This window comes from Perca flavescens, chromosome 17 (assembly GCF_004354835.1).
Source record: "Perca flavescens isolate YP-PL-M2 chromosome 17, PFLA_1.0, whole genome shotgun sequence".
NCBI classification, from domain to species: Eukaryota; Metazoa; Chordata; class Actinopteri; order Perciformes; family Percidae; genus Perca; species Perca flavescens.
Window position 1 is genome coordinate 15,836,095 of NC_041347.1, and position 18,252 is coordinate 15,854,346.

The 18,252-nt window shown below is 38.9% G+C and overlaps 1 protein-coding gene across 5 annotated transcripts in view; it reads left to right on the forward strand.

The window, feature by feature from the left end:
• Positions 1–18,252, forward strand: part of eys (eyes shut homolog) — a 174,358-nt gene that overhangs the window by 153,600 nt on the left and 2,506 nt on the right. For all 5 annotated transcript variants that reach the window (XM_028603256.1, XM_028603257.1, XM_028603259.1 and 2 more), the window contains 7 exons: positions 7,502–7,674; positions 12,948–13,130; positions 14,099–14,265; positions 15,269–15,413; positions 17,354–17,528; positions 17,762–17,934; positions 18,025–18,186. In XM_028603256.1, coding sequence (XP_028459057.1) covers positions 7,502–7,674; positions 12,948–13,130; positions 14,099–14,265; positions 15,269–15,413; positions 17,354–17,528; positions 17,762–17,934; positions 18,025–18,186 — 1,178 coding nt within the window. The remainder of the gene's footprint in view (positions 1–7,501; positions 7,675–12,947; positions 13,131–14,098; positions 14,266–15,268; positions 15,414–17,353; positions 17,529–17,761; positions 17,935–18,024; positions 18,187–18,252) is intronic.

Here is an 18,252-nt window from a genome sequence, read left to right on the forward strand (position 1 = left end):
TTTTTAATTAGATAGATGAATGAGCAATAATAAATCAACAAACAGCATTTTTCATAAACAAGCATTAATTTTTTTAGATAGTGTATAGTTGATGAGCATGGTGAGAGTGACCCAAAAGATTACATTTACAGGCCATTAAACAAAAAAATTAGCTTAAAGACACCAAAACGCTGAAGGGAACTGCAGACTTTGGCATTTCTCTGTGGGTTCGTCACTATGATTGACACCTTTCACACACATAGTCCTGATTCATTGTTAATGTAAAAATGTTGATTATAGCTGCTTTAAAGTTTTCAGAGTGTGACCTCTTTTTATCTTCTAATTGAAGTAAAAAAATGAACACATTGACACACAGATTACATAAATAGATCCACAGTTTTACTGAGTAGAGCAGCTTTTCTCAACCAGGGTGCCATAGCACCCTGTGGTGCCGTCTGGCTTCGTCTGGGGTGCCTCTAAATCAGAGCATGTGATCAGAGCAGGCAATATTTCAGATGAAGTGCAGACCAGATTTTAAAAAAGTTGGAGTGTTACCTTATCTCCCGCACCATCTTGCTCCAATTTCATTCTGGTTTGCGCTCTCTCTCTCTCTCTCTCTCTCTCTCTCTCTCTCTCTCTCTCTCTCTCTCTCTCTCTCTCTCTCTCTCTCTCTCTCTCTCACTCACTCACTCACTCACTCACTCACTCACACACACACACACACACACACACACACACACACACACTCACAAACCACACACACACAATAAAAACCATGTAGAGAATACTATTTCTTGCTAATTGGCTGCAGGAGAGACGGTGCCTTGCTTGTTCTGTGATGGTCCAGTTTCGGCAGCACACATACCTCCACTTAAGACACCTCCAGTGTTCTTCACAAAGAAAGTGAAACCAAATGTATCTTCATCAGAGTTCCAGCTATACTCGTTTCAAATAAGCTGAAAAAATAACTCAAGGTCCAAGAAACAATTATTTTAATTCAACATGAGAAATAAAAATAGCTTACCATCTTGTGCGATTCCAGTCCCTCAAGAATATTTCTAGAGAAAACTTGCTCATTAGAGGATTTATTGCTTTTGTCTTTAAATTTTGGAGGACGATTGCATTTAAAACAACCATACAATTATTTTTAGACATGTAGAGATGTTCTTGTTTAAAAAAAGAGTTTCTGTGTAACCTTGACTTCCTAAAAGTTGCTGATAATGATTATATACTCTAAGTATTAAAATGACTTGGGGACAAATCTCACATGACTCAATGTGAAAACATACAGGAACAGGAAATGCTCTGCTTTTGATTTTGATTTTTTCTTTTGGACCAGATCTCTGACTCCAAATTACAACTAACTACAGTACAACAGAATAGGCCAGTGAATTTCTGATGTCTTATTATTCTGATGTCATGTGTCCATGAATATGTTGCACTGCCTTGACAGTACTGAAAAGAAAAAATGGGAACTAAAAATAATCTGGATTATTTTCAGTATGAGGCTACTCATATGTACTGTATATATGTTTCTCATTGTCAATAAGTTTCTGCCGATATATGTGGCTATACTGAATGTCTACTGATGATTACATTAAATTAACACAAATTCCTTTTAACGCCACTAATGTTTTTAAGGCCGATTAACACATTTGGGTTTTGTGATTTGAGCCTTGGGTCGCTCCATAGTTTGGGAAATCAGAAAGCGATGCAGCAGTAATATTGTGGATGGCTAGCAGAAATAAACCTCCTTGAGCAAAAATGGATAAACAAAAGGGTCTTTTGAATGGCAAGTTCAGTTTCAAAGCCCTTCCAGATGGTTCTCTTGACAAGTCTCAATTTAGTTGTATGCACTGTCGATGTGAATTAAGTTACCATCGGAGTACATCGAGTCTCAAATACCACTTGCTGGCCAAGCATATTGGTGATGCAGAGAACCCTCCTGCCAAAGGCAGGTCATACTGGATAGTTTGCAACAGAGAAGCCTCGACAACTCTACAAGCAACAAACTTTCAACAGCAATAGCTAAATGGGTGGCTACAGCTTGCAGGCCGATTAACATTATAGAGGACAAGGGTCTGCTTGAAATAATTTGCAACCCATCTACGTAAGGGATCAAGCAAGAAGGTCATTATTTTGAATTAGAACCCAGACACGGTGATGCAGGACCCTGACGCGAAGCGCTCTAAACCAAACAGTCTACAGTATACACCTCCCATTCACAACTTCAAATAAACAATCAGATTAATTAGAAGCCTTATTCAGTCAAATCTTATAAAGCTGGTTACCTGAACACCAACCTGTGATGCTGTTGGGATGCAGAGTTCTGCTCCAACAACTGTAACACATGCTCTTGTTTTAATATATATAAGTAAGAAGAAATAAGGCGCAAAATAATTAGTGTGTGTGTGTGTGTGTGTGTGTGTGTGTGTGTGTGTGTGTGTGTGTGTGTGTGTGTGTGTGTGTGTGTGTGTGTGTGTGTGCGCGCGCGCGTGTGCGCGTGTGCGCGTGTGCGTGTGTGTCATCTGCAGGAGGTTTTTGTGGATAATATTGTGATCTCCAGTTAAAGGAATCTATTCTCTACAGTGAGGTGTTAGTCATCTCTACAGCAGTCTAGAAAAACATTATGTTATTCTACTCATGCAGCAAAAGACTTCAGTCTTCAGTGTGCACACCACTTTTCACTTAATAGCTGTATTTACTTTCAGACTATTGTTTGTCTCTCACCCCGTGCTCATGTGTGTGCTGTTTTTTTTCTACTTCCAGCTTTTAAACACTCACACACACAGTTTTGGTTCCAACAATGATACAGCTCAACATGCTGCCTTATTTATTTTTGAAAGATAATTTTTTGGGGCATTTTAGGCCTTTATTTTTATAGCACAGCTGACGACATGAAAGGGGAGAGAGATGGTGAATGACATGCAGCAAATGGCTGCAGGTCGGATTTGAACCCGCAGCCACTGCGTTGAGGAGTAAACCTCTATATATGGGCTCTACAAGGTGAGCTACCAAGGCGCCCATGCTGCCTTATTTTATTTTATTGCAAATGCTACATGTGTTTCAAAATCTACTAATCTAACCTGAGCTATGTCATCTACATATGACAAAAAGACACTTTTTAATATACAGGATTCATGACGTCTCACTGAAAATTTCACTCCTGATCCAAACTGGCTCAGCGCAATCATGAGGAGAGCCGGCAATAACAACAATGGATGCGCTAGCGACAGGTCATGGAGAAGGCCTAGAGCTAAACAGGCAGGCATCAGAAACAGGCTGAGGTACCGGGCACCCCGCACACCACTGCCCATCATCCTACCAGCTAACGTCCAGTCAATAGAAAACAAGCTGGACGAGCTCAGAGCCAGAATTAAATACCAGAGGGATGGCAACATCATCTGCCTCACTGAGACATGGCTGACACCCACAGTACCAGACCATGCCATTCAACCAGCAGATCTCCTCTCAGTTCACCACATGGACAGAACGAGAGAGTCCAGAAAGTCGAGGGGAGGTGGAATATGTCTCATGGTGAACAACTACTGGTGTGACAGCAGGAACGTTCATCATCTCACCCATTCCTGCTCACCCAACCTTGAGCTCCTGACAATCAAATGCTGCCTGTTTTACCTTCCTCGGGAGTTTACCTCAGTTATCATCAGTGCCGTTTATATCCCACCACAAGCAAACACTGACAATGCTCTGCCTGAACTACATGAGGCTCTCGTTAACCACCAGGATGCAGCCGTCATCTTAGACGGGGATTTTAACAGTATTAACCTGAAAAGAGTCAGACCTGTCCTTTGGCAGCACATCACATGCCCCACCAGAGGAGAGAGAACCCTGGATCACTGTTACTCACCCTTCAAGGACTGCTACAAAACAAAGTCTCTCCTTCCATTCAGCAAATCTGACCATGCTGGAATTTTCCTCATGCCAAAATATAAACAACGGCTTAAGCAGCAAGCCGCGGTGCAAAGGAAGGTGACACGCTGGACTGACCAATCAGAGGCCGCCTTGCAGGACGCTCTAGACCGCACAGACTGGGATATGTTCAAGTGCAGCTCTGACGATATCAACATGTTTACCATATATTATGACATCTATTGTGTTGTATATTACTATTTTTATGGATTTTATTGTTGATATTATTGTTTTTATTGAGACGGAACAGGTACACAAAGAATTTCACTGCACATTGTACTGTGTATGACTGTGTATGTGACAAAAATGTGAAAAATTGTTTCATAGAAATAGGTGGAACATTTATGCTGATGACCTTGCTGGTGTGTTAGTGAGAGAGAAGACCAATTATAGTGCTACATCTCAACATGCAGTCTAAGTAGTGGAGAGTTTTTTTTTTACAGAAAAAATGTCAGAAAATTTCACCCTGGTTGAATTAACAGCTGATTCTTACTCAAGTCTGAAACAAATACATGTTATCATCTTGTGTCAATTAATTTGTCTGAACCTGTGTAAGTGAGGAATTTTATTTCTGAGACATAAAGGCAATTTAGTTTATTAAAGGACAGTGTTCTGTAAGGTATGCTAAGGTTTCCTTTTCAGGAGTTTAGAAATGTAAAAAACTGTCCTTGAATAAAAACACTGGCACATTTGAAGAGTGTAGAGTTTAAACATGTGAATATACTTTAACAGTGTTACAGAAAGGCACAGCTTTCTGCAGAGTGCAGTGTGTTCTAAGTTGGACCGTAGAAATATCTGATCTTTTGAGAAAAGTTCCCTCATGCTTTCTATAAGGATTTCATTTCAAGTATCATCTAAAGTATTCTTTTCCATGGCAGCATGTTTCAAAGGACTCTGTTATGGAGACTTAACAGACATCACCCTTCTTCACCGCCAAAGAAATGTTTGCAAGGGTGCCTGGAAGAGGTCAGGGAAATATCGAACAGCCGTCTGTTAAAACAGGAACCTGTGTGTGTCCGGTGAATGCCATTTGGAAATTCCACTTCATCCCTCTGCTCATATTGAAATTCAAGGGACAAATAATTGAGTGAGGTAACAGTTGTCTTTAAAATGTTTTTTCCTCCCACCCATCAGGAATCACAGTGTCTCCAGCATAACAGTGTCCAATTGGCTGTTTACAATACTGGAAAGCAAGTGGTGTTTCTGTAACAAAGCAGTTCTTATCTATAAATAATATCTGCTAAACCCAGTGGTTCTTTTTATTTTAACAAAGAATGAAGTGGGCTAAAAGCTTTCATCCTGAGAACTGAAGACTGCCATGGCAGCATAGCCTAATCAAGGCCTTACTGTAGAAGTGTATTTGCATACCAACAAGCACTTGAAAAGAAGTCTTCTGTAAATAACTTACAAGGAATAAAATCTGAGGAATGCATATGGCCACACAGCTTATTGTTCAAGCTGACAGGGATATCATAAGCTAACCGGTCAATTATTCATCCTTTTATCTGGTACTCATTAGACAAAAAATGTAGTCTTCCTTAATAAATTATCCAGCCCGCGTGCTGCAGCGGTGCAGACTTTGAATGATGTAATGGCTCGCACCAACTTCATGCATTTGTGATTAACATATTTAAGAGAGTGTGCAAACATTAAAACAATTACATATTCAAAGTGATTGCCTCAGCCAAATTAAAATAACCTTTTGTCATCACACACATCGCATTTTTGATTAGGCCAATTAAAACTCAAGTGTTTTCAACTGTGCTCCTTTGCCTCTTCGATCTACACATTTTTGGAGCCAAAAATATCTCCTGCCTGTCTTTAGTTATGTGACAATTCATCTTTAATGGTTTATCTGCCCTTATAGTACATGTGGTTTTGTTTTTCTATGCGTTTGAGGATCAAAATTGTTCTATGAGGATCTCTTGCAAAGACAAACATATGTCAGGCAGAACTTGACCTGATTCTTTCCCACACTGTTAATTGTATGCTGCTTTCAACACATCTGAAGAGAATTGTTTTGTCCAATAAAGGTAGTGAATTGTTTGTAGGCCAATATTTTGTATTGTTATCCCATTTTGCAACTGCAACTCATATTAGCCTTTATGGACCTAAGGAAGATTTCACACAAATAATCTAATGTTATATAAAACAAATATGTAAATGGAATAAATATATCCTCAACTAAGCCACAAAAGCAGTTTGTAGAGTCCAAATTAGTCCACAGAGATGCATGTTTAAAATATGAATAGGTTGCCTTTGAAATATGGCTGTTAATTCAAAATGTGTGAACATGATCTAATGTTACGGTATCTATAGTATCTGATTTGTAAAGTAATTTAGGTTCACTTTTTTTGCATATAAGAAATCATCTGTGAAGTTTGCTGCAATTAGAAGAAACTCTTATTTGTTTATCCATCCATCCATCTATTCTTATCCTGTGCAGGGTGCAGGTTGGAGTATTAGAGCCCTGCATAAGTAGCATTTTCTCAACATATTCCCACCTACCAGCAGTTTACCTAACCTGCATGTTTTCTGAATGTGGGAGGAAACTGGACCATCTGGAAGAAAACTCACGCAATTTGTGTGTCAACAACATTTAAGCACTCAACGCATTGAAACATGGAGATTGCACCAGAAGGTGCTCCATTAAATATTTGATTATTCCTCTTGCAGCTTATCAAAGATTATACAAATAACAAAACGTCATCAATTTTCATCTGTGACTGTTATTATGAAAATAACGGTCACAATTGGCAGCGACAATGTGTAGCGGTGTAGCCTGCCTTAAAATGTCTCAAAATTGACATTAGCAGCCTGTTAATAATCATACACTAGAAATTTTTAGTGCATTATACGACATCCTTTTGTACTTCAATACAGTCATGTCTAACAATGCTCAACTCCGGTGACAGAATGTAAATATTTCATTTCATGAAGCCAGTTTCTCAAGAAGCAAAATACCTCCTGCAGTGCAGCTGCTCAAAACACATTATTAATTTATAGATTTCAAATCCCACCAATGCTTCCTCTATCTGATATTATACCTTTCAGAGTTGTGCACATCTTAGTGCATTTCATAAAGTCCCCTGTCTGGATATTACTTTGCATGCTAGATCACCCTCATCTTCTTGCCAAGAGAGGAAGCGCACATACAGTATATGAATCAAGGAAAGAAGACAGAAAATCGTGTAAAATTTCTGGTTATAAGTTTTCTGACACACTACTTATCTGCTTTCCGCTGTTATTTTTCAGGGTGTGTGTGTTTACCTTTACCAAAAGAAATGTCTGCAGTAGCTGCTAGATTAGGATTCTTATTTTTCGCCGACAGTATCTACACATTCCCTCAAATGCTTGTGTTTCAGCAGATATCACAAGTATTTCATCAGGCTGGACACATTTACTCTTAACTACTACTCATAACATCTTTGCAAATCGCTTACAAATCACGGGGTGTTTTATCATCACTTATCTCACTGTGTGTTCTGTAAGCCACTGTGAGCTTGTAATGCATCTGGATGTGTTGCTGCAATGTCATGGTCCATTTTCACCTCTGGCCTAATAATGTCTCCCTCTATGTCTACACGTTTAGTGATGCTGAGGACTGGTTCTGTGAGTGTCCCCCGCTCTACACAGGCCGGCTGTGCCAGTTCAACGCTTGTGAGCGCAACCCCTGCGGTCATGGAGCCACATGCATCCCAAAGTCACCATTGGAGGCCGTATGTCTCTGCCCCTATGGAAGACAAGGTCTACTGTGTGATGAACGTAAGTGTTGCAAATAATGGCTCCACACAAATCAATGCCACATAGATTTAGCAGGTTTACTAAACAGGCTAATCTGCAAACAGTTGGTGTATGAGAGCCCTGAGCAGTTGGTCAAATGAGAGCCTCTTGTTAAGTAAAGGGATCATTGAAACTAAATTATGCTAAAAAGGCAAAAAAAACGTCTTCCTCAAGCAAGAAACTCATGGCAGCTTTACTGAATATTCCAAAAAACTCTTATAGTTAACAATATTTTATTTCCTAACAACTGCAATTCCAGCAGTGTGACTCAAAGCAACTTTTCTTAAGAACTTTTTTTCTGAAAATGTCAGGCTACTGCTGTACAGCAGGGTGTTGATGTGTTCTCACATTATGATATATGTTAATAATATTAATAAGATAGCCTGCCGTTGCTTCAGCCTGTGTGTTGACCAGTTCATCATAGGCTACCTTATAACGCAATATGCTAATAACTTTATTTTTATATCATATCACACATCTCCACAGCCATAAAAAGTGATTTTAGTGGCTAAGCAACACTAATGATAATTTCTGAGCTGTTAGAATTTTGACTCTTCCTCAGTTTATAATAGTCATGCAATTATCTACAGTAGTCAGATATCAGTGATGGGCTCCGTGCTGTTATTGTATTGAAACACAAAAACTGGTGTTATATATAGTCTCCCCTTGAACAAGACATTTAAAATGCACAGCTATAAACTGCAGTCATTGAAGGACCACTGGGACATCTGATTAACAGAATGGATTTCAATAAATATTGTTGTATTTGACTGTAAAAAAAACATACTGTGTTTTTACGCACGCTAGCAGCATGATTTTAGGGACGCTAATGTCATTGGGTCGGTCCAACACTCTGGTCCAGACTGAAATATCTCAAGAACGTTTGGATAGATTGCCATGACATTCTGTTCGGACATCCCCATAGGATAAGTCTCTCTGACTTTAGTGATCCCAAGACTTTTCCCCTAGCACCATTAACCGCTCAACATGTTTATTTTTGTCCAATACTGTGGTTAATGACCAAATACATGCAAAACGGACACTCCCATTTGTGTTTAATGCTAATTAACGTAATTAATGTTAGCATTCTAACATGCTGAACAAAGATGGTGACAACATACATACCTGCTTAAACATCAGTATGTTATCATTGTCATTGTGACATTAGCATTTACACAGAGCAGTTAACTCAAAATTGTAATAAAATTAAATAAAAAAAGCAGTCACCAAAAGCTTATAATTCAGCATGACCAAGAAGTGACTGTTTTAATTGTCCATGCTATGCAAACAGTAATGCCATTAGAGATAGGCTTCACAGATTGTGGTTCTCAGAAACAAAGGGTTTTGCTTGACTAAACTGACTGTAGGAGCAGCAGGGTGCTTGGCATATAAATCGCTCAGCCATGCCACAGACTCAGCACCCACATTCCAAACACAGTAATCTAACCTTCCAGTGTCAAACTAAGTATATGGCTGACATTTGAATTTTAATCCTGATAACATCAGACAAGATTAGGGTCAAATCTGATCACTCCTAAGGTCCCCTGCCTCTCTTGGCTTTTTGTTATATTTTTCATCATGTGGTACCCTTAGCAAACTACTGTCCGTGATAGCAAGGTAGTTGTCTTTTTTTCTCTATTTGAGAAAAAGCTAAAGTTGTTTGTCCAGCATGAAACATGAAAGAGCTAAATATTTTCTCTAAATAGAAGATTTTCAGTTCTTGGTTCCCATGTGCACTTTAATAGATAAGGTTGGTCTATGAACAAACAGGAAAGGGAAGACTAGGAAGTGCTATTGATTCTGGAATGCCTGAAGAGTTGAGTTCATGAAACATTAATAGATATTTAAAATGACTTCACTCAGAATTCTTAATGGTCTACGTTTGTATACAAGTTGCCCATACCTCCTGTTAAAAATTCATGTTTAGAATTAATAGAGACTAAAACACTGAAGGCAATGCACCATGTGAACTATACAGTACTACTAGTACAGTACTACCACTTCTTGCTTCTCAAATCCAGTCATAGTTTACCCTGTTTGTTTTAAACATTAGCTTTGTTTGCAAATTATAATGTTGAAGTAGAGCGAGACCTTCTAATGCAGCTCTCCCTCGCTCCTCTCTGTCTAGCCCCTTCCATCAGACGAACAAGGGCATATGCAACTGCCTTATACAGTAACATCTACGAGTACTAATCATTCCTTTCATCCAGATACCCTTATATTGTAGCAATTCTATTAGAATGACCATTCTGTATTCTTAGTAAAGCCTTTAGCTTTAGTTAGGTACATACACATACACATGAACATGAATTAGCTGTAGCCATGAGCTAGGGTTAGCCAACCCTAGCTCACAGTTGCTAATTTAGTTCCTCTATGTACTATAGATGGATGACAATTAAGTCTCTTATATAATAGTTTAGCCTTGAATTAGCTGCAGCCATGAGCCTTTGGCTATGGTAAACAGAACTTTCATCGAAGGGACATGTGCACGCGCTTCTTCATTTCATGCAACCGCCAATAGGAATGCTGTGTCTCTCTGTAATGACCTGTGATTGGCCGAAGTCTCCCGTCAAAACAGAGCCAAGAGGAGGTGCCGAAGTCTAGTTTTCTCTGAGACCATTTGAATTACAATATGCTGAAAGATTGTTATGGAATTTTTGACCAACGTTGCCAAAAATAAAGTGCCTACCCTGAGGGCTGAGGGCATTAAGCAAGAAAAAGAAAAAAAAGAAAAGAAAAATAATACTTGGTTTAACCCATATCTTATAATAAAGAAATAAACAACAGCCAAATGCAGACATACAGTTATGTAATGCATTCTTTTTTTAGTACATCATATTTTCATAGATACATTTCACACAATCCATTTTCAATGGTTTAACAGCCGTGCACTGTGCAGCACTTTTTCCGCATCAGCACCTCAGTTAAGTATTGATTTAGTGACGTTTCTGTTAACGTTGCATTGTGCCGAGATTGAAAAGAATATAATAGTATACTGTTTACAGTATCTCTAACTCAGGACAGTTGTTCCCAGCTGCACTGTGGCAGCCAAGATGCACACCATATACATGCAGCTTTTCTCAGAAAGCATTTCACAATCTAGTGCCGCTTGTCATTCTGTTTTTCTTCTGCCGCTCCTGTTGCTTTGCACCACATTACACAAATACCCAGCAAAGTGGAAATGCTATGTGATATTATTTGACAGAGTGTGGTGTATAATCCATATATGAATGCATTTCATGGAGGCAGTCCATAAGCTTCTTTGTTAATAGTATGTTCTGTAACCACTAGTTACCTTAACCAGCACTGAACCATAATTACAAAGTGTTATGCAATGCTGAGTTTGCTTAAAGAAAAAATAGCAAAACATTTCAAAATATTTGCCAGTGCAACACAGATGTCTTCTTACTTGATGATTTTATTTTTTAAGGTGCATAACAGTGACTAACGTTTCGATGTATGGTTACATCTTCATCAGATTCCTTGGAGAGAACTTCCCCTTTTGCTTAAAGAAACTATGCATAGGAACAAATACTGTATACCAAAAAACCTCCAAAAAAGGATTTCTGTTGATTATATTCACACATCAACAATCCTATCACCTCCTACATCAAAAGAATGAATATGGACCTTTGTGAATTTGAATGAATGTTTTTCAGCTAACCCAAAGGTCTCTGATAGTAAAGTCAACCCAGGCTTCGAGTTACTGTATGAGATTAAACTTGCCTGCAGATTCTAAAATATGGAGCTTTAGAGTCTTATAGTATCTGTTGAAAGAGATGTACATAGGGTGTTTTATTTTAAAAATTACAGGGAAATTGAGACCTAAATTGAATAAAAATGCAATTGCAATGTTAGTTTTGTGAAACGTATAATGTTCAGTGTTTGTGGAGACTGTCAGAGGTGTTGATTTAACTCCCTGTCCTTCCACTGTATACTTGTCCAATTTACAAACACAGGGTAACAAACCCTTGTAATATAATGAAACCTAATATAGCAATATTGCAAACTGTGGCTTCAAGTTAAGATTTAGAAGTTTTCAGAACATTCCTGTCACAGTCTAAGCAAACATTTGAACAATATAACCCTCACAAAGTGTTTTCTTGGTTTTGTTCATTATATTATGTCCACCGCTTGTACATAAGTAATATGACACTACTAATACTGACTAAACGAATAGTTTCATATCCCATTTGTAATAATCAATTTTTTTATTAATTCCTCGTCTTCTAAAATTTGCAAATATCAGTTTAGATCAGTTCAGACACTTAATTCATTTGTACAGTCAGCTCAAGGGTAATTCATCCATGAACAGAGCAAATAGCCTCGTATAAACACACTCAAGGTCATTTAATATTGTAGTAATGGCTGACATGTTGGTATCTGGTCTGAGCTTGTTATTGTTATTACAGGGCATAAAGACAATCATGTTTATGATCAATTCAAACACACACACACACGCCACATCTTAAAAATAAGCTGTAGCTTTACATGTAACACTCGGGCCATTCAGTGAAACAATAGGCAAATACAGCTCTACCAGACTAGAGATGATAACAGAAGCATTTCCAGCTTCATTAATAATTTAGCAGCTAAACAGAGCTGAGGGCAGTCACAGAGGTTAGCTCTCAACTCCTCTTAGCCATTGCCTGGGGCTGCAGAAGAATATGCAAGGTGTTTCCATTGAAGAAGAGCAGTTTTGTGTTTAAATCCTCATTGCTGTGTGTAAAGAAAATTAAATAAAAAAGAACCGCAAAAAAAATTATTTTGAAGCGTGGGGAAATTTGCATTGAGCCCCTAGTGTAAAATCAAGTAGATGGGTATGCTGGGATGGAATACAAGAGAGAGCATTATTGAATCAACCATGCATGCTGAATAAGTAAACTTGAGATTGTAATTGAATATCACTGGGATTATTGTGCTACCCTTGTGAACATTGGGTATGAAGCGATGCGTGCTTGCCAAAACCCTTCTTAAACAGCTACTAATGAAAATAGAATAGGACTGAAGAGGTGATAGTGTTTGAAAACAGGTCATCATCTAATACCATTCAGAAAGGAAAATATCTCACTAACCCCTGGTATGTAATGTGTAGCAATAGTGCCATCTTTTGGTAACTTGTGAGGGAGATGATGAATTATCAGATCTGTTCAATTCATAACAGCACAGACACACAAAGCCCTTAATCAGCCAAAACTAGTCACATTTTAACACAAATATGAACTGAATGAGTTGTGCATGCATTTGCTTTGCAGCCATCACAATCACTCGTGCCAGATTCAGTGGAAGTGATGAGTTTGGTTACACTTCCTTCGTGGCATTTTCCTCCATCCCGAGCCTCAGTTTCTTCTACGAGTTCAAGCTGAGGTTCACACTCGCCAATAATTCATCTGCTGTGAAAAACAACCTGATGCTGTTCGCTGGGCATAAAGGACAAGGTGAGCTCAATCTAGACACTTGCACAGCAATTTAAAATCATTCTCAAATGAAAAGAGAAAAACAACTGTGAGACGTCTCCTTCATTGGATTTCAGTTGTCAAACTTCATTAAGGATTTAAAAAGAAGTGTTTTGAGATGTGTAACCCGCTGTGTATTGTAATGTGCTATCTAATAGATTTCCACTCCTCTGATATCCCCTAATCAAAAATATTCCCTGAGGATTTTCTTTTTTGGCAGATTTTGAGACATTAATGATGAGTCTTCCTGCAGTCCAGTAATTAGTTGATATCCAGTTAAACTGTTATTGCTCTTGACGTTCAAAGGGAGCATGTTGGCATTGCTAGTATAAAAAAACCCAAGCATCTCAAAAGTATCAGTGTTAATTGCATTAAACAGACTTTGAGGTGTAGGTGCAATGTGATGCTGTCAGCAGCCATCACTTTAAATTAGGATCTCCCTTCTGTAGGGTCAGATTTGGTAGCAGGTAACCGCCAGCGTCATTGTCACCAGCATATTTCATCAAACGAAGAAGAATAAAAAAAATTTAAAAAGCTAAAGATCTTGTGGATCTTCTGCACTTGTTTCCTCTTGAGAGTACAATGCATCAAGGTGCAGGCAAAACAAAACAATAGGAATATGAATAATGAAACACTTGTCAGGACAGAGAGCAAGCAGCACTCTTTGAAATGGTACAAATTCAAAGGCACAATATAAAAACATGAATTACGAACCATTCGCTTGATAATTGGTTTGATGAAGTGGCATCCTTAATTATTGGATGGCAGTGATCAAGTTACACAGAATTAAACAAGCAGAGAGGCAAAATATGAAACAATACTAAAACTCATCTTAAAGGAGACAAATGTATTGTTCATTCTAAATGTTTGTTATAAATGTAGTGTTAATAATGTAAGCAGAATATTTTACATATGTCTTCTGTGCTTGTGACAAACTATGTGTTTTCCAGGCAATGATGGTGATGACTTCCTCGTTTTGGGACTACGAAATGGCAGAGTTGTGCATAAATTCAACCTTGGATCAGGTGTAGCAGCTATAGTCAGTGATCAACTGAACCCCCAGGTCAACATTCACACCGTTACATTTGGAAGGTCAAAGCAAACAGGATGGCTAAAGGTGATTTGGTGTTTAGAAAAGTGTCATTTTTGTATTAAAAAAAGGTTACTCATACACATACTGTACTCATATACGGATGGGGGATAATTGAAAGGAAAGCCACCAGAACCGCTTAAATGCTCCAAACACTATTTTTTTTTTAAATAGATGTTATCATTTAAGGGGGTACCTAACTAATTCTGACTTGTATTTGTATGTTTCTATTTCTTGTGAAAAAATTTACTCTTCAGTTGAACTTCTCAAAACCATGTCCACACTGAGGCAATGACCTGTGATAAGTTGTCACAAGTAGAAATGGATTAATTTGTGTAGATTAGATCCAACATTGTCAATGCACACAGCACCAGTGCAACAAAATACAGTTAAGCATCTAACCAGATAGTTCAAACAGTAGCAAAAGTGCAGATAGAGGCATTTTACGATTAAACAATGTAAAGAAGGAACAATAGACCAATGGTGAAGTATAGAAAGAGGGGATGTTACTGTGTTATACTGTTCTGAATGATATTCCCTCATTTCATCTCATCAAACCATTTAGCAACCCCTGTTTACCCTCATTTATTCACCATTTTTCTTTAATTTGTCACCTGACTGTATACCGAACAAATGTTATATACTTTATATGTTGCACTGTGTACATACTATAGATCTATCCTGCCTGGTGGTGCTGGTGTAGGCAGGTAAAATGTGTTATAGTTTCTGTGAACACCATCAGGTTTTCTGCTAGTACCAACAAATTATTTTGATCCAGTGACCAGGAATCAGAATGTTTACATCATCTAAGTGTGGCTAAAGAATCTGCATTGAGTCAGCAAGGTCTGTCTTTTCAAAAGCATGGGAGTATGGCAGCTACTGTGGCTAATAGGTGGACACATCCTGAATAACTCAGCGATCAATCCGGGGTCATACGTTTTGGCAGATTTTTAAATAAACTGTGTTCCCACGCTGCCGCCTACTCTAAGACTCTAGCTTCAGTATTGACATTTCACTATGTCTTTCTCAGGTTGACGGACAACGTAACCGAACAGGATCATCTCCAGGGCCCCTGTTAGGCCTCAATGTTTTCAACCAGCTCTTTGTGGGTGGATATAATGAGTACACCCCTGAACTACTGCCACTTGGATCCAGGTTCCGTCATGGCTTTCAGGGTAAGACTGCTACGGCTTTATTACTACCCAACACTGCTGTCTGGAGTAAGAGCACTGGGGCTTGGAGTATTTTCAAGGATCTCTGTCTCTTTGTAAGCAGAGGGGAAGGGGTGTAATGAAAAAGGGAGCTACAGGCTCGGACTGCTGTATGAGGGCAGAACAAAGCTTTGAGGTTGATTGTATCTGCACCCTTTAATCAGTTCACACCCCCGTACAGTTTTGCGTTGTGTGCAAATCCATTCCACTGCTGACAAGTCACTTGAACAAGGGTGCCATAGAATATAATCTTTGTCATCATCATCATTTATGCTTTTTCTCAGGTGACCCCATATAGGAATATATTCTGGAGAGCATTCATTGTGCCCGCTAATGTGCAGAACTGTGGAGCAAAATTGCCATAACCGTAATGATGACAACAGCTATGAATATCATCATAACCATATTCAGCAGTCTTTGCACTACAGCAATGAAACTTGTTATTCTAAAATGTCATGGCAGATCCATTTGAGGTGAACAAGAGTTTTTTTTATATATACTTAAGGACCAGATCGCTTTTGTGCGTTTGCTTATTTATCATCGTATAATTCATTTTTCTGCTTGCCAAATAAACCTTCCAAAATCAAATCAGCTGTGATAAAGCATCAGTTTGCCCATGCTGTATCAGACTGTCATACTCCCCCTGTACTGGTAAGCACTACCTGAGTCAGGCGACCCTGGTGGTACCACAACCTTTTTGCTCGGGATGTAATGAGAACTCATGAGCGTCTAATCAGATCTGTGTGACCTTCCTTGAGCCCTAATCATGATGGCTGGCAGTGAACACACTGATAATGCACTTCACTCCCAGTTATCAACAGATCCACACTCCCCTGTGGAAAGGTGGCAGAGGAGGTAGTGTGTCTGCTGCTGGGAGAAAAAAAAACAAATCAGTTACTCAATTTGAGCTGTTGATCATATAACACGAAACGCGGAAGTTTCTGTTTATCGAGCTTGTCTATTAAAAAAACTGATTTCATGCTGCTTTGATGTAGATATTTTTTTATCAGACTTGCTAGAAGATCTTGAGGGTCATTAACTTTTCAACCGCATTCATTTTTTTTGTTTTTAAAGATTGCCACGGGAACTTAGAAAATATTACTCTGAAACCAGATTTACTGCACATTTTACTGTCACTTATTAATGCTAGACTTGGCTCCTCTGGTTTCTTGGTTCTGTTACAAGAGTCAGTGAGTGCAGCTAAAACAAAAATAACCAGATTTTATAATCTTCCCTATGAATCTGCTTCGCTTTTCGACAGTCTATGTTTGCAGCACCGCAACCATCACTTGAGTCTGCCAAAAAGACAGCATCATGCCATGCATATTCATGAATGAGCATGACATTTCCCCTGCATCCTGTTTATGCCAATGACTAATGCAGCAGAGACAGGAGTCTACATGTGCAGATGACTACATGGTTTGTGCTCAGGCCTTATATTTATAGAAGGCCCGGTGCTCTGCAGGTACAGGCCAAAGCAAATATTGTCTTGATAAAATTGCATTATTAAAGCAAAAAGCCTATATGATGAGGGAGATGCATGATGAAAGGAGGGGAAAAAACAGATGTGAAATGTAGAGACTGCGGAGATTTTATTCCATCAAATTCAAGAGTTAACATCTAATAAAGTCGTGCAGATTTCAGTATAAAACCCAGTGGTGTCACCCGATAAAATAAACAACCATCAAAGATATTCATTTCGAACACTGCTCGCATTTTAATAGGTGTTTCCTTTTTATTGGCCTTATTTGAGTGGCAAACACAGCTCAGATTAATCACATTTTAGTGTGCGCACCATTCAACTTCATACAAGGGAAGATTGCTGTGTTTCCTCTGATGGTTCCCTATCAGAGAAATAAAAGATATCCCGCTGACATAAGGTCTTGTGTTTGTTCTTTTCAAAGGGTGCATTTTTGATGTGCAGTTTCGTACAAGAAGAGACAGAAAGTTCCAAGTGCTGGGACAGCCTGCGGGACATCCGGCCTTTGGGCGCAGCGTGGGTCAGTGTGGAGTTACCCCTTGTGTTCATGTTCACTGCAAAAACGGAGGGACATGCGTGGACTCTGGCTCATCTGTGTAGTAAGTGAAAATAAACAATAATATGGATTTATTTTCTGATTATCTATAAGGATCCCACTCAAAAATAATGCTAAGCTGAATCCACCCAGTAACTTTATGTCACATGTAAATTCCCATGTTTTTCGACGAGACATCAGTAACCTACAGAAAATCAGTTACACAGTGCAAGTATAGCGAAAGGAATTGACAGTGTTCACTAGCTTTTTACAGTGTCTGACTGTGTCCGTCTGCAGTTGCCAGTGCCCATTTGGATGGAAGGGAGCACTCTGTTCTGAGACCGTGTCTGTGTGTGATGTCGAGCACAGTCCCCCTCCTCTGTGCGCCCACAGCTCCACCTGCATCCCTCTCCCGAATGGATATACCTGCCAGTGCCCCCTGGGGACTGCAGGACTTTACTGCGAGAACGGTTCCTATCTGTATCATGTGTTTTGGTAATTAATAAGACAATATCTTCACTATCCAGTTATTTAACTGCTATGTTGTTTTGCTTGTTCAGCTGTGACCATCAGTGATCCATTCTTCAGCGGTAACCAGTCCTCATGGATGTCATTCCCACCTATGAGTACAAGACACAGGACTGTTTTGCAGCTGCAGTTCCAGCCTTTATCACCGGATGGCATCCTTGTCTACATTGCACAACATCTCAGTTCCAGAGCTGGTGAGGGCATTCAATTCCAGCTTTATATTGAACAAAATATTATATTTATGTCATTATGTTTACACG